The sequence below is a fragment of the Oppia nitens genome, unplaced genomic scaffold, assembly GCF_028296485.1.
Source record: "Oppia nitens isolate AA-2021 unplaced genomic scaffold, nextdenovo-longstitch-racon4-pilon3 scaffold2_pilon_pilon_pilon, whole genome shotgun sequence".
In the NCBI taxonomy this organism is placed as follows: domain Eukaryota; kingdom Metazoa; phylum Arthropoda; class Arachnida; order Sarcoptiformes; family Oppiidae; genus Oppia; species Oppia nitens.
Window position 1 is genome coordinate 1,812,501 of NW_026533210.1, and position 25,755 is coordinate 1,838,255.

General features: G+C 23.4%; 1 protein-coding gene across 1 annotated transcript; it reads right to left on the bottom strand.

Annotated features, from left to right (window-relative positions):
* Positions 1 to 4,274: 4,274 nt before the first annotated feature.
* LOC128955502 (uncharacterized) lies at positions 4,275 to 24,964 on the bottom strand. Its single transcript, XM_054301179.1, has 9 exons — positions 24,607 to 24,964; positions 24,006 to 24,335; positions 14,848 to 15,072; positions 13,467 to 14,406; positions 13,123 to 13,358; positions 11,972 to 12,235; positions 7,064 to 8,003; positions 6,661 to 6,968; positions 4,275 to 4,654 (listed from the first exon to the last, which is right to left on the bottom strand). The coding sequence occupies exons 1-9, from the start codon at positions 24,962 to 24,964 to the stop codon at positions 4,275 to 4,277; spliced, it is 3,981 nt and encodes a 1,326-aa protein (XP_054157154.1).
* Positions 24,965 to 25,755: the final 791 nt, after the last annotated feature.

The window sequence follows — 25,755 nt, forward strand, 5'->3', positions numbered from 1 at the left end:
TAAGCACATAAGTGGTATACTGTTATGGTATATACTGTATACATAAATATATTGTATATATAATTATACTAATATTATATTAGTAATATACTGTATATTATTAGATATTTTATATTAATATAAGTCACTGTAATATATTTTTATTTATTTGGAAATTAAATTCATTATTAAATATAACTTAATATACATTATATCATATATATATTGTTTATATAATATTAATATATAGCATATAATAATTATTATTATATATAGTAATATATAAATACTGTATTATTCCTATATTTTATATATAGTACTGTAATATATCTAAATGTATAAGTCATTTGTCATGAAAATGTATACTTATTTATATTATATATATATATATACAGTATATACTGAATATACAGTACTTTACTTTAGTATATATTAAGAGTGCATTACATTAAAAGTGTTGGTTTTTGTGGTCTTTAATTTTCTGGTTTATGTTTACATCAAACCCTCTCAAACAGTCAAACATCTTACTAACCAAACAGTGATAACACATATACATTAAACATACACTTAATCGCCATTACTAACAAATACCGGTGCTCTTTGTTTTTAATTGTATTAATAGTACATAACTTTTGTTTTTTGTTTATAATATAATACAGTATACATACAGTGTATATAGAAAATGTTTGGTTGGTTTTCATATTAGAGTGATTAGTAATTTTGATAAGCTATGAACTAATTATGAAATTATAAATATAATTAATTATATTAATTGTATAGTACTTTATATAAGATTAATTCCTATGCAATTAATAGACACACACACACACATAGTATAATTGTTTTATTAATTAATTAATTATTTAAAAACAAATTTTATTGAATATTAAATGTCAACACATTTTTCCTTTAAAAAAAATTATATATATTTTTTGTTTGTTTTACGCTATAACTATAAATTGTTTTGTTTTTAATATTAAAATTTTTAGATATCATATAAATTCATATTATGCAACAAAACTAAGTATATACATATATATATATATATATATTATAAATTATACAATTAATTATTGTATACACAAGTTTATTTTAATGTTTAATTTAGTTGGCCACTTAAAAAACCATTTAAAAAGATTATTGATATATATATATATATATATATATATATATATGTTTAACGTTAATGAAAATTTTTATCGATTTTATTTTGTAAAATAATAGTAGAAAAAAATAAACAAAACAAAAATAACTATAGATATATAATACTATACATTAAATTATATATAAAATTAACTGTATATAAAGTATTGTATATGAAATGTAATACAAACATAAAAATATAAATATAAAAAAATCATTAATCAAATCATAAAACAACAACATATTACAAAAGTTATGACAGCTATAACAACATAAACAACAATAATAACACAAATCCTACTAATCTATTATCTAATCAATCAATTATTTTAGACATATCTAAATATAGTATAGAATTTTTGGTTCCCTGTCTATTATGTAATAATAATAATAATTTAGTAGAAAAAAGTATATATATATATATACTGTACTGTATATATTTATTTTAATTTAATGTAAAACATTAGACAGTTTCCATGTTTGCTAGTGTTTTATTTTAATAGAATATTCTGTTATATTCAATATAATAATAAATATTATATAAACATTAAGCAGAAACTATAGAATATTCTGTTTATGTCATAACATAGATAGATATATAGATTATATTGTAATATAAATTGTTTATATTTATATATACAGTATATACACTGTATATTATACAGTAACATATAATGTATTAATACTGCAGTTTTCCTGATAAAAACATTTGTAATTAATAGAAATTCATAGGAATTGGTCGGTCGGCTGACCCTTTGAGCCATAAAATTAATTTACAACATCTATAGTGTGACCAAAACTATACCTAAAATATATGTTTATTCTGGACTATTCATGATATCCATAGTTGCAGTACATATAATAATTTTGTTTAAATATTGCATTAAAGTCCAATGGTTAATAAATGATAGATAAAATAATATATAAATATACAATTTATTTTTCAAAATTAATATAAGTAATTAAAAAAATAAATGTAAACCTAAAAATATTTACAATTATTTATTACAATAATAAGTGACTATGATAATTATTTATATGAGATTATATTTGATAATAGATTTTAAAACTTTTAAAAATATTTAAAAATTTACTAAATAATAATAATTGTAATTAATATTTGATAAATATATTTTTTCATTTAATAATAAATCAATAATTGATTATTTATTTATATTTGTTCCTATAATTAATTAGTATAAAAATTGATTTTAATATAAATCAAAATTATAACAAAAAATTTTTTTATAAAATTATCCAGATTAAATAAATAATGCTTATTATTTGGTCACTATTTTTCTTTTAAATAATCTATTTAACTGTATCTATCTATCTATTTATTTATTTACTTTTCATGAAAAATTGTGTACAGTTTGCACCGTCAGGTTTTTTTATATACAGTATATATACTGTATATATATATATATACTGTATATATATATATATACTGTATATATATATATATATTATACGATATATGTTTTGACACACAATTCAATTCAATTTAATTTGTTTGGTACTAACTATACTTAACCATCTTGTTTTTTTTTGTAATGCAAATAAAGTTTAATTATATTTTCAATTCAATTTCAAATATATATATATATATATATATAAATATATATTTTTTTAAATTTTATTTTTATTCAACTATTCATTCATTCATTCATTCATTCATTCATTCAATCTTTCATTCATTCAGTCAGTCATTTATTCATTTAATTTATCCATCCATTCATTAATTCATTGTTTAATATAACTAATTTGTATGCTATTTATCTACTGATAAAATAAACACCCGTTTGTGTATTAGACACATATATATATAGTAGACATCTAGAGTTCGATAAACATTCCCAGGGAAGGAAGTTTCTTTTTTTAAAGAAAAAATTCCTCCAATTTTCCCGGAAAATATGTTTTAAAAAAATATTCAATAACTTAAATATATTTTATATTGTTTTTAAAATATTTTTAAACATTTGTTTTGCAACATAAACAAAAATATTGAAATAATTCAAAAACAAAATTTCAATTCAATAATTTTATTGATGATACTATTTTATCAATACAACTTTATAATACATTTGTTTATTATAATATTTGTTTTATTTTTTTTAATAAATATTTTTTGAAAATTATAACAAAAAATGTGTTGTTTAGAGTTTAATAAGTTATAGAATATTCCCTAGGAACTTTTTTTTTTGGATAATAAAATGTGGAAGGTAATTTAATCTAACCCTAATAGTAATATTTCGTATATACTGTACAGTACTGTATATACGGTATACAGTATGTTCACAACTATATTATATTTAAATTGTTATTTTTAGCATTCATTTAGCATACAATTTGTTAAAAATAAATATAATTTATATTTTACTAACTAGTGTTTGTGTGTGTATGTATGTGAGTGTGTGTGCATATTAATAATGGCTAAATAATTTTCATACCGAAAAAATATAAATAATATATTACTTTAATTATTTAATTTATTTATTTCTGTTTGAATTGTTAACATAAAACATAAAATGTGTAAATAATTTAATATTTTGCTAATAATTTAATAATAAATAATTAGCAAAATTGTGAGAAAATTTGAAAATTATTATATAAAATGATAATAGTAATTATAAAGTATTTTAATCTAATTATGCTAATTTTGTTTAAAAATATTTAATATGGCATTTATTTTAATATTTATATTTTTAATTAATAATTTGAACACAATTTATGCTAAAACTATTGCATTTGCAATATCAGTCGATAGTATAAAATATTATTTTTTAAAAATAATATAATTTTGAATTTAATATAATATATTTATAGTAGTAATAATAATAATACATATAAATATATATATATATATTTAATTAAAACAAATAAAATAAACTAAAATTATACGTATATACAGTATATTGTATTTTGTTAAACAAAATAAAGCTATTTTTATTTTCAATTAAAATTAATACAGAAAAATGTCAAAAACAAATATTTTAGTAAATTTATATTAAATAAAATAACATTATATTTAAACAATAGTTATCTAAAAATAGATTTTCATTATACTTAACTGTATTTATATATACAGTATATATACTGTATATATGGTATTTACTGAACTATAAAAAAATTAATTATTTAATTATCATTTATCACTTAAGAAATGTGTGTTTATTTTCAACTAAAATTTGTTTGGCTTTAATTAGATGCGATTCATTGACAAGTATATAGTCGGTATCATAGGTGGACAGTATGAAAACAGGTACACCATTATCGGCTAACGGTGCCGTCAACTGGCTTATGATACCGATTTCGGTAAACTCTAGCGGACCGTCCACTTTGATACAGCGCCAGTTTTTCTGACATCGGAAATCATTGTCGGCGTCGTCGGTGGCGACAATTGTCGGTACCGACAACTGGTCACAAACAATGGACAACTCGTCCGATGTGTATGTAATTGATAGCAGTGTCGGTGTCGGGTGTTGTTGTCGTTGACAGCAGTCAACTACCCATTGAGGTAACGGTTGATTAGCTGGTAGTCGACATACAGCATATGTGCCATTGATTATCGATAGTCTCATTATTATTATATTATTATTATTATTATATTATATAAATAGTATGATATATATAATAGATGAATGTATTGTCTATTTAATTGACTTTACTGTGTGTGTGTGTGTGTTTTGTTGACACTTTTAGTAATTAAAACAATTATTTATATATATATTAGTTGATAATTATTTATTTTTTTATATAAAATCTTTGTTGTTTATTATTACTGAATAATTTATTACAATTGGTTTTTTCCAAATTAATAAGTTTTTTTCTAATTATAGTATTAGTATTTTTTTAGTTGTATATAATTTAGTGTATAATTTTACATTTTTTAAAATGAAAATATAACTAAAAAATATTATTAAAAACTTAACTATAGTAGATTTATCAATTAAGTCTATTATAAACGATTATGTACAGTATATCAAGGTTATTTCAAATAATTTTTTTTACTAATCATTTTATTTGCCCAGTTTAATATATTAAAAAAAATATCATTAAAAATTATAATTGAATAATTAAAATAAATACTTAAACTATTTCTGATATCTTATTGATATATCATATCATATATAAACAACACGTAATAATTTATTTTTCAAATAAATTATGAAACTTTTCAAACTTGTTAACTCTCTCTCTCTCTCTCTCTCTCTCACTCTTATCATCTCTTAATCATTCACACTATAAGTACGGTTCATATGTGACATGAATTCAATATCATAATTGAAATATTTATATAAACAGTATATAAACTTAGATATAAATTTTTTTATTTAAAAATAAAAATCAATAATAACTTTGATTGTCAAACTTGTCATTCAAAAAAAAATGTTTTATTATATTTATAAAAACAATTTTAAATAGCTTTTGAATATTTATATATAGATATTACAGTATTAGCTATTTTTATTATAATATAAATATATATATATAAATTCTAGGGTATAAAAAACATTTTTTTATACAATAAATAAAAACAATATACAGTATTACTACTGGTATATGAATAATATGTTATAAGTTGTTATTACTATAATATTTTTATTTTTCAAACATGTTTATCGAAAATAAAAAACAAACTAATGATATATTGAAAAATTGTTGTCTCAAAATATTATATATATATATATTGATATCATCCTATTTTGCCCAATAATAATGTATACACTCACACAAAAAATCAATAGTTAAAAAAAATAACAAAATTTTTTAGTAAAACAAATGTTTGCATAATACAGATAAATATAAATATATACTGTAATACTATTTTGTAGTTTATATTACTTTCAATATCTATAAATATAAACATAATAAATAAATATAAGTGTATAACAACATCAACATCATCAATTTAAATATTTAAAATTTATATATATGTTGATATATATTATTTACTTACTATTTTTAAAAATATTATGTACAATATATATATATATTATAAAGGTTAAAGTATGTAGGATTTTTTAAAAAAGTTGATTATAAAATTTATAATATTTAAAATAATAAAATATATTATATTATTATTTATGCTAATTTTATAATTTAACTTTTAATATTTAAAATAATATTGATATTAAATTTACATAAACATAAATTATATGATAATATAATTTAAATTATATATACTGTATATATATATATATATATATATGTTAAATCTTTAAAAATTAATAAATTAATAAAATATTATCAATAGAAATTGATTTAATATTAAATATGAAAAATTTAGTAAATTGTAATTATTTCATTTTATTTATGTTATATAATATATAATATTTATTAAATAATTATAACTTTCACAAACAATGAATTACTCAAAATTCAAAATTACTTATTATTATTAGAAACTTATAAATTATTTTTATATTTATAAAATAATAATATAAGTTTCAATAATAAGTAATTGAACTTTTTTAATTGATTTTTTTTAAATAAAGTAATATAATATAAAATTCATTGTGATTAACAACAAAATACAATTATAATTCATAGAGTTTATAATAGCAACCGATCGGGTAGTAGGGGTGTGGATAGACTTTTCGGGTATACAATCGGTAATATTGTTTTGACCGCCACTCGGATCTCTAAATATCTGTCCATTGAAATACATGTTCAGCAAATGCATTGTTTCTGCCGGCTTATCCTTGGGTACCATATGTCCGGCTCCGCGAACCGTAACAAATGCCAACCGATTTTCGTAGACCTTATAATAGCCGCCCACCTGATAGTTATACCACCAATTGGTATAACATGTCGATTGGGTTAGACCTAGACTTTCGACAAACCTGATAATAATTTGATACAAATTAGATTAGACTTTAAGAGATAATACCGTATATACTGTACAGTATATATATATAAACAGAAACAAAAACAATACCATTGATCGCCCAAATAATTGCACACCATATCCGTGTCTCCATTGTATATCAAAACAGTTAGCTTGCGATCACTGGTCATCAGCTTCTGTATCTGCGGTCGTAGTGTTTCATATTGTTTGTGATATGCATTGCCCACATCATTACTACACGGCATATACTGTTGAACCGATTCGGGTATATGTAGAGCACGGCGTACGTCAGGCCTGTTGAACCACTGGACACCAATGTCGGGCAGACACGGGACATTTTCATTTGCACCATCAATGATAACTTCCATTCCCAATTGTAGGCCTATTAGTTTACTATCGTAATCAACACGCGGCACTGTCCTACCGAGACTCTCGTTGTGCACAATAGTGACCGGACAGTCAGCATAAAGGTTATAGTTGTTGAGGAACTCCAGATTGATTATATTAGTTGTTTTATTTACCAATGCTTCGCACTGTTTGTCCGTAGTATTAATAAAACTACAGTCATTGTTGATACTATTACCTCCTGGACAGCACTGGCCTACTAACTGATTCCACAAAACCGTATCATACAAACCGTGATAATAACCGTAATATATCAATGAATTACCCAACAATGTCTGATCTAGATATCCATTGGTGATGGCCAGACCTTTAAGATTAATACCTGATGAGTGATCGTTGATAATGTTGATGGCCAGTAACGGTATGTAAACGCCGGCATAACTTTCCCCGAAAATATGAAAATCGTTTGCTTTGAATTGGGGAAACTTGCGATAAAAGCTCAGCACTGCCTCGTAGTTTGTTTTGGCTGACCTGTCATCGTTAGTAGTGATATTGTTTCGGTTATTATAGGAAAACCCAACACCGGCTGGCGTTTCCAAATATATGACACTGGCGTTCAGGTTCCAGCTATAGGGGTTATGATGTAGGACAGTGCTATTGGGTAGCATTGAAAACGGACCGTTTTCTATAAAAAAATCAGAATAAGTCAATAGTTAATTGAAACAGTTAGATAATTTGCTTGTATATTTCTAAACACTATTACCCGATATAAATCCATCCAACTGGAACATCCCGGTCCACCATTTAACCATAATATTAGTGGATCGGTTCCGGGATTAGACTGACTTTCCACAAACCAATAGTGCAGATAATCACCGTTACTAGTGTTCAGATAACCCGAGTATTGTTTGAAATTAATATCAAACGATAAACCCGGCAATGATTTTATTTCATCGGCTGATCCTTCAAATTGTTTGCAATTAGTTTTAGTATAAAATAAAAATATTAAAAATATTAATAGTTTTACTGTTAACACAATGCTAAACATTTTTTTATATAATAATTTTTAATGTGAAACTCAAAAAAAAATAAATAAATTTAAAAATTAGAAAATTTAGTTAAAACAAAAATTATTAAAAAATTATTAAATAATAATAATAACAGTAAATTTATAAATAAAAAATATATTGAATCGTATTAATAATTATTAATTAATAAAACATTTTCAGATATATATATTTTTTATTAATAACATTTTATTATTAGTATTATTTTATTGTAATTAATATTTTTACAATTAAATTTAGTAATAATTTCTTGGTAAATTTTTTATTAGTCTAACAATGACTATGAATTATTTTTCCAATAATTGCAAATATTTTTATTTGTAACTGTTTTACAAACATAAAAAAAGTTTGTATTAGTATTTAATAAGATAAAAATATTATTGTATATAATATTTATTAATATATTATTGTTATCTGTTTATTAGATTTAAAAAAAATAATTTATGCTTTAGTAATCAAACAAGATATATATAAAAAAAATAATTAAATAATTAGTCATATTTTTGTCCAAAATAATAATAATAATTATAATAATAATAAGCGTTATATGAAATATTTTATATTTATCACTAATCATGTTTGTAAAAGTTTCACTAAAAACATATTAACTTATTATTATTTATTTTTTTAAATATAAGTAATTATAGTGGATATTTTAATTGAAATTAATTTTTAACTATTATAATGTAATAGAAAATTGACTTAAATTAATTAATACAAAAAAATATAAATGAAAATAATATTTTTTTATTAATTTTGTCCAATTATCTATTGTTTTAAAATATAAACACATAAACAATATAATGTTAATTGTTATTGACTTAAATTGTATTAAATTATTGTTTTATTATTTATTTTTTTTAATATTCAATTATATACTTTATTTATATTTATTTAACAATATATCCAATAGCTAACAGAAATAATAAGATATTTATATATATATAAAAATAAGATAATAAATTAATCAAAATGTAATAAATTATTGTATTTAACAGTCAGTTTAATAAGTAAAATAAAATAATAAAAGTTATTTTTTTAAAAAAGAAAATCAATGAATCATATTTTCAAAAAGGATGTAATAAAAAACATAAACAAATAAATTATATTTATTTAATATCCTATTTACTAAATTAGTTTTAACTAATATTAAAAGTTATTAGATTAACATATTTAAAATAAAAGATTTAACTAATTTAATAAAGTTTTTTTAGTTGTTAATTATTTTATATCATCAATATTTATATTCAATAAATAATTGTTACTAATTTTAACTAGATTATTACCATGTTTAATTTTAAAAAATATTTGCTAATTTATTTTTATATATTGTTTTTTAATATGTGTGCCTAGTTTATATTTTAATTAATATGTGATTTATTATAGAAATTATGCTAAATAATGTTGAAATCATATTTGAAAATATAATAATAATAAATCTTAATAAAAATTTTATTATTATTATTAAACTTATTAGTAAGTATTAAAACATAATAAATTAAATTATAAATATTTCAATTAATATTTATCTAGATTAATTAAGTTAAATTAAAAATTATAGTATATATTCTATCATTATGTATTATAAGTTATTTAATTATAATTTTTATTTAAAAAAACTATGAATTACTCTATATATAAATATATATTTATAAAATAATTATAAGTTTCTAATAAGTAATTGAAAAAAATGTAATTATAATTCATAGAGTTTATAGTATAGCAACTGATCTATAATCTAGTGGTTAGAGATAGACTCTTTTTTTTGGGAGGGGTGGCTAAACAATCGGTAACATTGTTTTGACCGCCACTCGGATCTCTAAATATCTGTCCATTGAAATACATGTTAACCAAATGCAATGCCTGTGCCGGCTTATCCTTGGGTACCATATGTCCCGATCCGCGAACCGTAGCAAATGCCAGACGATTTTCGTAGACCTTATAATAGCCGCCCACCTGATACTTATACCACCAATTGGTATAACATGTCGATTGGGTTAGACCTAGACTTTCGACAAACCTGATAAAGTATGATTGAATTAATTTTTTATAATTAATTAGACCATCTAAGATAGCCCCCCCCTTCCCCGTATAAATCAGGGTTGCTAAATGTTTTACGATATCGATATTACTGGGGGTGGGTGGGTGGTTGTGTTGAATGACAAAAAAAAATCTCGAAAATATTTAAGGTGGGGGAAGGGGTAGTGTGGGCTGTATAATTTGTATTACATTTTTGACAACTTTTAGTAAATTCCATAAAAAAATTACTAATACTAAAATAACCAATTTTCTGACTGTATCTCTAATATATTAAGTTTAATTATTTTTAAAAAACATATTAATTATTAATAATTTATTATTAAACTATTATTTTTATGAAGAAGCAAAAAAATATTGCTATTAGTGGTAGTAAGATGACCCCTTACCCGCCCCTTAGAAACCATGATAAATAGTTTCTAATGGGGGAAGGGGGGGGAAAGGGATATCTTACCAGGGGTAATCTAAACATGATTAATATATATAGATAGAAAAAAATTAATACCATTGATCGCCCAAATAGTTGCACACCATATCCGTGTCTCCATTGTATAACAAAACAGTTAGCTTACGATCACTGGCCATCAGCTTCTGTATCTGCGGTCGGAGTGTTTTGTATTGTTGGTAATAGGCATTGCCCACATCATTACTACATGTAGTGTACGGCTTAACCGATTTCGGTATGTGCAGAGCTCGGCGTACATCGGGCCTGTTAAACCACTGGACCCCATTGTCGGTCACACACGGGGCATTTTGATCGGCACCATCAACGATGACTTCCATACCCAATTGTAGGCCTATTAGTTTACTATCGTAATCAACACGCGGCACTGTCCTACCGAGACTCTTGTTATGCACAATAGTGACCGGACAGTCAGCATAAAGGTTATAGTTGTTGAGGAACTCCATAGTAATTATATCACTTGTTTTATCTACCAATGCTTTGCACTGTTTATCAGTTGTATTGACAAAACTACAGTCATTATGAATGCTATTACCTCCTGGACAGCACTGGCCTACTAACTGGTTCCACAAAACCGTATCATACAGACCGTGATAATAGCCGTAATATATTAATGAATTACCCAACAGTGTCTGATCTAGATATGCATTATTGATGGCCATACCTTTGAGATTAATACCTGATGAGTGATCGTCGATAATATTGATGGCCAGCAACGGTATGTAAACGCCGGCATAACTTTCTCCGAAAATATGCAAATCATTTGCCTTGAATTGGGGAAACTTGCGATAAAAGCTCAGCACTGCCTCGTAGTTTGTTTTGGCTGACCGGTCATCGTTAGTAGCGATTTTGTTTTGTTTATTATAGGAAAACCCAACACCGGCTGGCGTTTCCAAATAGATAACACTGGCCTTCCGATTCCAGCTATGGGGGTTTGGGTGTAGGACAGTGCTTTTAGCTAGCATTAAAAACGGACCGTTTTCTATAATAAAACAAAACACATTATATTTTAAAAAGTTTAATTAGGATTAATAGTTAAATAAACTACTACTTGGGTAATGTTGCTAAAAATAAACTATGTATTACCCGATATAAATCCATCCAAACTGGAACATCCCGGTCCACCATTTAACCATAGTATTAGTGGATCGGTTCCGGGTTTAGACTGACTTTCCACAAACCAATAGTGCAATGAATCACCGTTACTAGTGTTCAGATAACCCGAGTATTGTTTGAAATTAATTTTAAACGATAAACCCGGCAATGATTTTATCTGATCGGCCGACCCTTTAAACTCTTTACAATTAGTTAATATATAAAATAAGCATGATACAATTAACAATAGTTTTACTGTTAATATGATGTTAAACATTTTATTTATTTTTTCAATATATGACTTATTATATTAAACTTACAAAATTCAATTTAATTAAATTTAATAAAAATAATAAATCAGTGAATTTATAACTATAAAATAATATTGATTAGTATTGTAATTATTAATTATTTTCTGTTAATTTTGTTTATAACATGTAGTGTTATTAAAAAAAATATTTTTTTATTGTTATAATAAATATTATTATAGTAATAAAACTAGGATATATAAAATAATTAATTATTTAGTTATGTAATTGTTTAATTTAATAATAATAACCGTTATAATGCAATATATTATATTTATCACTAATCATGTTAGTAAAAGTTACACTAAAATAATATTAAATTAATATTATTTTTTATTAAGATATAAGTAATTATCAATAGCAGATATTTCAAATGAAGTTTAGTTAAAAAATAATAGAAAATTTAACTTAAATTAAGTTTTAAAATTTTTCTAAAATATAAACACACAATATAATTATAATTATCATCAAAAATAAATTATAAATAAACAAAATTTTAAAAAAGTAATTTTAATATTATTAGTATTATATTCTAATAGATAAAATTTAAAAGATATTTTTAAACTTTAGTATTAATTAATTTTTTTAAAAATATATAATGTATTTCAATATTTTTATTTATCAAAAAATTAATTTTAACAATAAAATTATTTTAATTATATTATTAAATATTATGATTTATATAATAATTAATTTTTTGCCGTATCATTCAAAAAATAATATAATATATTAAACTAATATTGAATACAATCATCAATAAAATACTAATATTATTTGTTGAGTTTATTTTTGGTGAAACTGATTGGGAACTGGTGGTAGACTTTTTGGCCAAACAATCGGTAACATTGTTTTGACCGCCACTCGGATCTCTAAATATCTGTCCATTGAAATACATGTTCAGCAAATGCATTGTTTCTGCCGGCTTATCCTTGGGTACCATATGTCCGGCTCCGCGAACCGTTGCAAATGCCAACCGATTTTCGTAGACCTTATAATAGCCGCCCACCTGATACTTATACCACCAATTGGTATAGCATGTCGATTGGGTTAGACCTAGACTTTCGACAAACCTAGTGAGTGGGTGAGTGAGTGACACAAAAAATATCTAATATTAATAATAGATTAGACTTAAGGGATCATCCAATATATAGACGGATCAACAACAAAAAAAACAATACCATTCATTGCCCAAATAATTACACGCCATATCCGTGTCTCCATTGTATATCATAACAGTTAGATTCCGGTCACTGGCCATCAGCTTCTGTATCTGTGGCCGGAGTGTTGTATATTGATTGTGATATTCTTTGTCCAAAACTTTACTACACGTACTGTACGGTTGAACCGCTACGGGTATGTGTAACGATCGGCGCACATCAGGCCTGTTGAGCCACTGGATACCGATGTCGGACAGACAAAAATTTCCGTCGTCACCACCATCAATGGTGACTTCCATACCCAATTGTAGGCCTATTAGTTTACTATCGTATTCAACACGGGGCACTGTCCTACCGAGACTCTCGTTATATACAATATTGACGGGACAGTCAGCATAAAGGTTATAGTTGTTAAGGAACTCCATCTCAATTATATCACTTGTTTTATTTACCAATGCTTCGCATTGTTTATCAGTTGTATTGACAAAACTACAGTCATTGTTGATACTATTACCTCCTGGACAGCACTGGCCTACTAACTGGTTCCACAAAACCGTATCAAACAAACCGTGATAATAACTGTAATATATTAATGAATTACCCAACAGTGTCTGATCCAAATATCCACCGTTAATACCCAAACCTTTAAGATTAATATCTGCTGAGTGATCGTTGATAATGTTGATGGCCAGCAATGGTATATAAACGCCGGCATAACTTTCCCCAAAAATATGAAAATCGTTAGCTTTGAATTGTGGAAACTTGCGATAAAAGCTCAGCACTGCCTCGTAGTTTGTTTTGGCTGACCGGTCATCGTTAGTAGTGATATTGTTTCGGTTATTATAGGAAAACCCAACACCGGCTGGTGTTTCCAAATATAAAACATTGGCTTTCAGGTTCCAGCTATAGGGGTTATGATGTAGGACAGTGCTATTGAGTAGCATATAAAACGGACCGTTTTCTAAACCACAATTATAACCAGTATTATTAAAAGTGTGAATACAGTTAGCATATATATATATATATACATTTGGGATAATATTCAGGTTAAACAGGTAATTTATATTAAATATCTAGTAAACCATACATTCAATTTGAAAAAATGACCAAGGACATTATTGTAATTGATTACGTTTTTTTTTTGATTAATTGCAAAATTAACTAGATAATAGCGTATCGATTACATAATACATATAGTTGATTTATCTAGTTAATTTAACAATTAATCGAAAAAAATCATCAATTACAATGAGTTTAATATATTATCTACAATTATGCCCATGGTCATTTTTAAAATTCATACACTATCTGTATTCACAGTTTTTTTAAACTGGTTATAATTAATATAGTTATATACTATAATCAAATTTACTTTTAAATTGTCACCACTATTATAGTTTACCTGATAAAAATCCATCCAAACTGGAACATCCCGGTCCACCATTTAACCATAGTATTATTGGATCGGTTACGGGATTAGACTGACTTTCCACAAACCAATAGTGCAGATAATCACCGCTACTAGTGTTCAGATAACCCGAGTATTGTTTGAAATTAATTTTAAACGATAAACCCGGCAATGATTTTATCTCATCGTCAGCTGATACATGAAATTGTTTGCTATTAGCTTTTAAATAATATAAAAATAATACAATTATTATTAGTTGTTTTGTTGTTAACATAATGTTCAACATTTATATATGTATAACTATATTATATTTTAATTTAAATAAATTGTGTAATTAAAAAATTATTTATGAAAAAATATATAAAACTTATAAACTTAGTTGAATATAATATTAATATTAATTATTAATTATTTTATTTTAAACAATATTCAACTAAATATTATTAAATATGTTTGTTGTAATAGTTTGTATTATTTTTATTTTAATTAAAATTATTACTTTACTATTGAAACTATTAGTAATTACTAATTTTTTATTAATCACATAATGACAATAATATTTTTTTTGTGTGTTAATAATTACATATTTATTTTAATAAATTTATTATAAACTTAAAACTATTGTTATTTACTGTATAATATTAGTTAAGGTTAATATACTTTTATGTATTAAATTGTTATAAATTATAATAAATTTTTCATTAATCATAAAAATTATTAGTTTACAATAAATACTATATTTTCATGATTATAATTAAATTAGATTTACTAATTTTATTTTTTATTATAATTAATTAAAATATTAAAATTTAACCACAAATTTATAATTACATATAATATTAAAATAATAAAATTTTTGTAAAAATCTTTATATTATTTTTTATGTTTTAATAAATAAAATTCAAATATAAATAATTCATTCATCTATGAAATTAAATTAAACATTTTTTTCCCATTTCACTAAATATAACTTACATTTTGTATATTAAAATATTTTTTTATATTATTTTATTATAAGATTTTTTAGCATATGTTTGTGATTTTTTTAAAATGTTTATTTCATTGTATAAAATTTTAAGATTTTTTTTTAAAAAAAATACATTCAAAAATACGCTTCGATTAGTTAACATTTTATTTCATTTATTATTATTTTAATACTTGTAACAAAATTATTGCATAAATGAATATATTATACAACAACAAAAAATATAACAAAAAAAACTATTAGAGTCTATATTAGAGTAAAAATTTACAACAGTTTGAAACAATTGAAGCAATTTTTTGTTGATTTTTGGGTCTAAACTATAAATAAATTGTCGATATATTGTATAACACGTATTATACGATATATACTAATAAACTGTTGGATAAGTGAATAAAAAAGAATTAATATTAGAGATAAAAATAACAAAAAAAAATTTCTCTAGAAAACCGAAACCGTTTTATACTCTAAATTGATTTTAGTTTATATTTTTACATCAAATATACTGTATATACCATACGTTGGCCAACACTGGTATATATTGACGCGACTTACTGTCTGGAGTTATTGTATTTTTATAAACGATGAATAAAACAAAAACTACACAGCGGAAAAAATTAAAACTGAAATAAAATTCAATTATAATTGAATTAAAAATGTATTAATTTTTTATTTAAATATACAGATATATAAATACAATTAGTTATGAATAATGTCTATAACTAAATATAAAATAAATCATTAATAATATAAACTGTGTTTCTATTTATTACTATTGAAACAGGTAAGTTCAGGGGAAAAATAAATTTTATATTTTAACATTTGATTTTTAATATTTAAATAAATTGTCATTTTTTATAGTTAAAAATATATGTTTATTTAAAAAATTATACATAAAATAAATGTACAAATAAATAAAAAAAAATTTTGATTTCTAAACATAAAATAATAATTGATAAAAAATTTGTTTTTAATGATAAGAAATTATTAGAAATGACTATGAAATATATTATTGATTAAAATAATATTATTTATATTAAAATATCTATAATTAAAAAATATATTATATATAAAAACAAAATTTATATGCCTTAAAATTAACGGCATTTTATGAAGTGTTATATATGTAAAAAATATAGGTTCAGTAATTATTATATTAATATATTAATATAACAGTTATTATAAGTAAATAGATATATATTAATGTTAATAAAAATGATTTTTAAATATATTTTATATATTGTATACATGACAAAAAAAAATAATTGTTTCAAATATTTGATGTAATAAAAATCCTTATCATTGCCATGAGTTTCCACAAGATTTTCCTTATATTTAATTAAAATATGAGTTCATACCTTTCTTTTGCCAATCCATATAATTGCAAATATTACAGTGGTATACTTTATTAGTGAGATCTAATAAAATTTTTAAAATAAAAAACAATGTTATAATATTTATAATATATAATTAGTTTTTAAAAATACATAAATAAATATAATTGTTATTTATATATATAAGATAAGTAATAATTTAGTTTTATGATAAGTATATCTGATGACCCACTGATAGAACATGCTAAATATTATCCACAATGTAGGTATTTAAAAGAAAAAAATATTAAAATTTATTAAAATACAAAATGAAAAAATTTATTCTGATAAAATAAAATTAAAAATGTAATAAATAGAAAAAATAGATAATAATTTATTGTGTAAAATTTGCTATACGATCAATTTTAACAATGAGAAAAATATTTTATTAGGGTAATCTCTCTCTATAACTCTTTCTCTCTCTCTCTTTCTCTCTCTAACTCTTTTCTCTCTTTCTCTAATATTTTATTTATAAAAAACTATTTAAAAAATTATATATAAGACGAAAAAATATATTATTTAATTTTTTAAAAAATGAAAACAAAAAAGAAATAATTTCATAATTTAAAAAAATGGACCGGGATAATGTATCCTGGTCGGATAAATGGCACATACACCATAAAGATTTTTATGTAAGTTATACGATTATATTAGATCATATTAATGATGATCACAAAAAAAGTTTATCTAAAAAATTCTGATAAATGTATAGAAAAAATATGGTTTTCAAAATCGGCAGAATTATATAACACCTTTCTATGTATTATATATTATTCATATATAGCATATACTTAAATTTAAATACAATTGTATTGATCAGCAGCGGCCTCAATTTCACTTCAAGTCATTGAAATGAAAAAAATTAAACGCAGAAGTAAAAGTATTTTAATAAAGATTTTTATGCCATATCAATTTTCATTCCTGCACATAGTAATAAGAATGAAGTTTACTAGTAGGCATAAATTGAATTTTGGTTTATATGGCAGTTTAACATGGGTAGGAAGGATACACATCTAGGAGGTTTTGATTGGTTAATAAAAAACTAATTAATTAAATAAATAAATAATTATATTTATAAATATATAAATGATTAGATTCTAAATTCTTTATTGGCTCTTATTCATATTCTGAAAGTCCATTTTTCATAAAATATTGACAATTCTGGATGAAATCCTTTATAATGTCGTAATTTGTTTGGTAAAAAAGGTCAATTCCGAACATTCATTGGTTGAAAAACTTGCATTTTTTCTATTTGAATATAGCGCGTATAATGCCTTGAAAATGCCTGTAGATGTGTTTTTATGAGTATTTTTACACCAAATTTAATAAATTAATTTGATGATCACTTGTGGGAGCCGTCATTCCATCCAAAACATCAACAATCTAAAAACCGTTATATTTAAGATAGAAAAAGTCAATTACGACAATAAAATAATTAATTAAAATTTTAAAAATTACTAATTAACCGAACCTAACTTTAATATTAATTACCTATGAAGACCTAATTGGCTATAATTAATTAACCCATTACTTTTAATACCAGTTTTATTTTTTATTTTGTACTTAATTATTTTATTTATATGTTTATCTAAAATATTAATATATTATTAAATAATTTAAAAGATTTATTTATATTTTAAAATATTTTATTAATTATTTAATAAAGTTAGATAACATTATTTAATATGATTATATATATAAATATATTATATAAATATAATTTTTATAAATATGTATAAATACAAAAATACTGATTATATAAAAGTAAATTATATATTGTAATATATTAAGATATAAATATTATTAATATTGAATAAAGTAACCAGCGTTGGTTTCGCAAATGACAATAATGTCCTATTCGTCGTCTTCTGAGGCTTCGTTAGGGTGATCGGGTGATTATGAGGGCCACCATTGACAATAATGATAATGTCTTCGTAGACATCATCATCAACCATTTCCCAATTCTTCGCAGGGTCGTATAATGTCATTATAATCAGAGTCATCATCCGACTTATCGCCATCAAATGTTTCCGGATAGCTCTGCTGGCGACAAAATTCACAATAGTGATAATTGGGAGGTCTTTGATCTCATGGTCTAGACGAATTATTAAACTGTAGAATAAAAAATTGTTTAATTAATAAATATAAAAATACTTGAATTGTTACTCTAAAATCTGATCATCTAACTATATGGAAACTTATACAAGCCATTAATAAACCTTTTATCAGATATTACTCTAAATTCTTTATCTTAAATCTAGGTTTGATCTCGTTATATTTATTTATGTCAAATTGTCTGCGGTACTTTTATTATATTTCTTTCATTAGTGTCTCGAAATTTTATTTCAAAATTAACACATTGTTTTGCTAAATAATTTAAAGTTATTCCTTTACATTTAAATATAGAAACAAATGTATTATCTGCTTTTTGATCTTTAAAGCCATAGTTCTTAGACCCTAGCGCTGCAAATAATATACAATTTGAATTTCATGTATAATCTTAAGTAATTTAATCTTTTAAATCATCTAAATAATCACCACTCTATTATTGATTCTGTTAACGTACGATAAAATATAACACTATCTGTATCATGATATAAGAGACTTTTAGGTTTTATTGTTTTAATTCGCTTCATAATTTCGAACAATTTAATTCTTGCACAAATGATGCAACAGCTACATTATAATTATTCGCATAATCTTTGTCATCTATATATTTCCATGTATAAATTATTCTTTCATCATTAACGAAAGTTACTCCTAAAAGTTCAATTGTATTATTTGTAATTAATTCCCAATAATCATTAAAAGCTTGTTCTAGTGTTTTATAAGCTCTACGACAATAAACATTTATATGTAAATAGATCTACGAAAAATTAAACAATATAATGGTATAAGCTCAGAAGGATCACAAAAAATACAAGGTTATGAGCTCTGAAACAATGAAAACAAGTATTTTTGAAAAATTTATAAATATATATTTGTATTTTATTAATTTGACATTACAAAATTAATTTATGAATTCATACTTTATTCATTATACAATTTAATACAATACTAATTTAACGTGTGGTATGAATAATAATATATATATATAATTATTATAAATATTTTTATAAATAAAATAACATTTTATTTAATAATTTTTTTTAATGTATAAACATTTTTTATGTGACAATTTTAAATGTTTAAAATAGTTTATTGAACCACAACAAATTTGATGACAAATATAACATTTTTTAACAATTATATATGGATGAACTTCTCGTATGTGATCGTTTTTTTCCTTTAAAGTCAATGTGTAATAAGCTTTACATATGTTAAATCCAAATGGTGATGGTTAAAAAATTTTCGGTCTCATTTATTCATCTAAATAGAAATGAAAAAATTAATAATTTATTAAATAATTAAAAAAATTACTTCCAAAGATTTATGCCAAAAATATATAAAGTTTATCTTTAATTGAATTTTTATTTATTGTTTCATAACTTTCAGAATTAATATTGTATACTAATAAAAATAAACAAGGCATAGAATCAATAAATTTTAATAAATCTGATAAATTTTCATCATAAATTGGTCGAAAATTTAAACTCATTATTAAATTTTTCATATAAAAAAATAAAACAATCTTAAATAAGGTTTAAATCTTCAATATTATAACAATTAATATTAAAATAAAAATTACCGTTTTTATTTAAAATATGGTAAAATATTTGTCTTTAGATATCTTCTGTTATGAGATTAGGCATATTAGGCTTAATTTCTCTTTTTCTCTTAGTTTGTATTAATAATAAATCATATAAAATAGAAAGAATTCTTAATAAAAGTGCTAAAATATATATAAAAAAGTCGTCACGTAATCGTCCGGTAAGTGATATCGTAATTTGTGTATTTTTTTACGTTATTTAACGTTATTTGTGTAATAACGTAATTTGTGTATTATTTAAGTATTGTGTCATGTTATAGCGTCATTGCAACTGCGTTGCGTAATTTGGGGGGTGTTTAATATTCTCATGTTAAACCCTGATACGGAATCATACAGTATCTATACCTACTTATATCGGTACAGTAAGTCCTATCAAATTGGGTTTTCTACGTTTAATATATATATATACAGTATATTATTGTTATTTTTATTATAAATATAATTTAATGTACTATACTCTTACATATACTGTATATATATATATATACACTTGTTATCAAATTTATATTAAATTGCAATTTATATTATATAAGTTATATCTATTGTTAAGTTTATATATTATAGAAGAGCCTATTAAATATCAGATATACTGTACMTATATATAGTATAAATTGATTACTATGTCTACTATTATTACTACTACTACTATGTATTAGTAGACTATAGACTATAAGTAATATTTTGTGTTATATTTAAGTATTTTTATTTGATTTTTTTCTGACCAAACCTTTCGTAATACTATAAAACAACTAAAACTCTCTCTCTCTCTCTCTCTATCTCTCTCTCTCTCTCTCTCTCTATCTCTCTCTCTCTCTCTCTCTCTCTCTCTCTCTCTCTCTCTCTCTCTCTCTCTCTCTCTCTCTCTCTCTCTCTCTCTCTCTCTCTCTCTCTCTCTCTCTCTCTCTCTCTCTCTCTCTCTCTCTATCTCTCTCTCTCTCTCTACTCAATAAATGCAATACAAACAACAATATAATTAAAAATAATAATAATAATAGCATTCTTGACATTCAAACTTTCAATTTATTTATTTAGACCTTTAAAAAGCCATAATAATAAAGTCAATTGAAAAATAATCAGTAAAATTCAACAACAAAAATAAAATTTATATAAAAAACAAAAACAATATACAGTTTATATATTGATATTATTATTTTTTAAACTTTCAAATGCTTGTACACAATTTAGATATAAATTATAATGGTATTAAATAAACTTATTTGCAATATATAACAATATATATATATATAGTTTAATTAACATAATTATCTATTTTCACACTAAACTTTATAATTAATGTAATAAACCACACAAAAAAATAATACTATTAAACTTAAACACACTATTAATATATTATATGTTTAAATATATATATTTTCTAATATATGACACATAGTATGTATACTGTATATACAGTATATACAGTCAGTGAATATACCGTGTATTTAGTGATTAAATTGTAATTTAAAAGGAAAAAAAACTTTCTCTAACTTTTTATTTAATTTTTTTTATATATATGTATATACAGTATAAATATAATATAACTTTATATTAAACTTTTAATTTTTGTTGTCAATTAATTAAAGGTCAGCAAACCGTGAAATTATACTAAAATTAGTTATTTTTTTTTTGAATACTGTTTTGTTTGTTAAGCATAGTTAGCACAAGTAGTAGTATTTAGTGTATAACTAAAGCCTATATATATATATATATATATATATATATATTCACGAACTCCTGAAAGGAGTACGTATCTGAATTCTATATGTCCTTCCGTCCTTATATATATTTATTGAATTTTTAAATTATGACTTCAGATTTGGATTAAGCATCAAAAATAAGGTATAGGGGATCAGCATTAAAATTTTGATATCTCTTCGGGAACATAGAGAAAATGGCGGCCAGTCAAAAAAATTTTAGGTAAAAATTTTTGAGTATAGATTTGAATAAAGCATCAAAAACAAGCATAAAAAATATGCTTTAAAATTTTGATATCTCTTCGGGAAGATAGAAAAAATGGTCAAAGAAAAAAATTAGTTAAAAATTTTAACGTTAAGAATTTTGTAGAGAATTAAAAATGAGTTTATTTTGTCATACTGAATCATTTGATAACTCACATGACTATAGTTGAGTTTATTTTGTCATACTGAATCATTTGATAACTCACATGACTATAGTTGAGTTTATTTTGTCATACTGAATCATTTGATAACTCACATGACTATAGTTGAGTTTATTTTGTCATACTGAATCATTTGATAACTCACATGACTATAGTTGAGTTTATTTTGTCATACTGAATCATTTGATAACTCACATGACTATAGTTGAGTTTATTTTGTCATACTGAATCATTTGATAACTCACATGACTATAGTTGAGTTTATTTTGTCATACTGAATCATTTGATAACTCACATGACTATAGTTGAGTTTATTTTGTCATACTGAATCATTTGATAACTCACATGACTATAGTTGAGTTTATTTTGTCATACTGAATCATTTGATAACTCACATGACTATAGTTGAGTTTATTTTGTCATACTGAATCATTTGATAACTCACATGACTATAGTTGAGTTTATTTTGTCATACTGAATCATTTGATAACTCACATGACTATAGTTGAGTTTATTTTGTCATACTGAATCATTTGATAACTCACATGACTATAGTTGAGTTTATTTTGTCATACTAAATCATTTGATACCCAACATCAGTAAAATTTACTTTGGATAAGGAGTTCGTATGGAAATGCTTTTTAGCATTCTCAACTGGTTATATATGACTTTCATAAGTATTTATTTTTTTCTTAAAACTATTTTTATTTACTTATTTTTTTGTCATATATATATACAAAATTAACATATATTTTTAATCGTTTAATTTAAAAAAATAATAATAATAATATTCTCACACTTTATTCATTAATAATAATAATAATTTTTTTTATTTAATTGTTAGTGAAAGTGTTATATCATAAGTTGCATAATAATAATAATGATAATAATAATAACGATAATAATTTATTATAAATGATTTCATATTATTATTTTTGTTAAAAAACAATTATGAATTCAATAGTTTACTGAACAACGGCTCCATAACGTCGTGCCAGACCTGATAGCCCTTAGCTGACAGATGTAGACCGTCAGCCATGTATAGGTCGGCAATCACTTTACCGATATCGGTCTCAAAATGGTCAGTCATGTCCATAAAGAAGACACGTTTATTGTCCGCATAGTCGGCAATTATATGGTTAACTGAATGTACTTTGACATCAAGTTCCCGTTCGTGTCGGGAAGTAATACCCAATACAAGTACTTTGGTGTTCAACTGTCGGTTCAAAAGTTGGTCAACTATTTCCCGGATACCTTTGGCAATATCTTCGGCAGTATTGGCCTCCATATTGTTCGTACCTTTAGATATAGATATATACCGGGAAAATATAACCGATAATAATAATACTGAGAGAGACAGAGAGACAGAGAGACAGAGAGACAGAGAGACAGAGAGACAGAGAGACAGAGAGACAGAGAGACAGAGAGACAGAGAGACAGAGAGACAGAGAGACAGAGAGACAGAGAGACAGAGAGACAGAGAGACAGAGAGACAGAGAGACAGAGAGACAGAGAGACAGAGAGACAGAGAGACAGAGAGACAGAGAGAGAGGAACAGTAGTTAACTAACCAACTAATAGGACAACCAGTTTGCTATCTAGTCCATCAAATTCACCATGCTCCATACGCCATATTAGATGCTCAGTACGGTCGCCACCAATACCGTAATTGTAGGCATGTCTCGGCGCATACGACTCGGACCATAGGTCCCAACCTTGACCTCTGACCCAGAGTTCAGTAATGGAATCGCCGAAAAATATGACTTTCAAATCGGCCAAATGATCGCGCGTCTGGTTGACTAGTAGTTCGTGTCTATCTGTCCACCACCACTCGGTCCGGGGCTCGGCTTTCCAGGGAATACCGGCCCAACAACCCGTCCATATGTGTCCAACTGTGCCCAAACTAATCCATACAAATAATAATTGCATTATTTAACAATTTTTTTTATTGTTGTTTGAATTGAAAAAAATAAATAAAAAAAATTTGTTAGCAAAATAAATATTATATAAATTTTATATGTTTTTTTTAAATTTATTTATATAGTATAACTACTGGTTATGTAATAAAATAAAACAATAGATAGTTGTTATGCGGATCAATGTATTTACAATTTCAGCAAAAAAAAATATAAATATTTTAGATAATTATAGTAATTTTAAATACTAATGTATATATTAGACTAAAAAAAATGTTAGTAATTTTTATTTTTATTTCAAACAATTGATTATCAATATTATTTCATAAAATTTATTTCAATATTTTTATCAATTTTCTAATTTTTTTATCTTAAATATTATTATTATTATTGATTATTATTATTAATTATTAAAATATTTATTAATTTATTTGTATTACATATAAATACAAATATAAATTAACTATTTAAAAAAATTGAATAAAATTATGTTAGATTGAATATAGTACACATTTTAGATATGTATATATTTAGAAATTTTATTTTATATTATATTTTATTGTATATTGTAATATGTATACAGAAAATATTTTATACTTTTATTAAAAAAATTTTATCTAATATTTGATAATAATACTATTGTTATTAAAAAAAAGGTCTAACATTAACTTTTTTTCAATATTATTAATAAGACGAATATATTTTAATATAATTTAATAATTTATTTTTATTATTAAGAATTTTCAGGAAAATTAGAAAATTTTAGTATTTAATTATATTTAACATGTGTTTTATATTCTAAGC

Coding starts and splice junctions, on each gene's coding strand:
- LOC128955502 (XM_054301179.1), bottom strand. CDS start 24,964: ATGCAATTATTATTTGTATGGATTAGTTTGGGCACAGTTGGACACATA. Junction 15,073..24,005: donor CGTTATGGAGCCGTTGTTCA/GTAAACTATTGA, acceptor ATTATTTAAAAG/CTAATAGCAAACAATTTCAT. Junction 4,655..6,660: donor AAACTCTATGAATTATAATT/GTATTTTGTTGT, acceptor GTCGACTACCAG/CTAATCAACCGTTACCTCAA.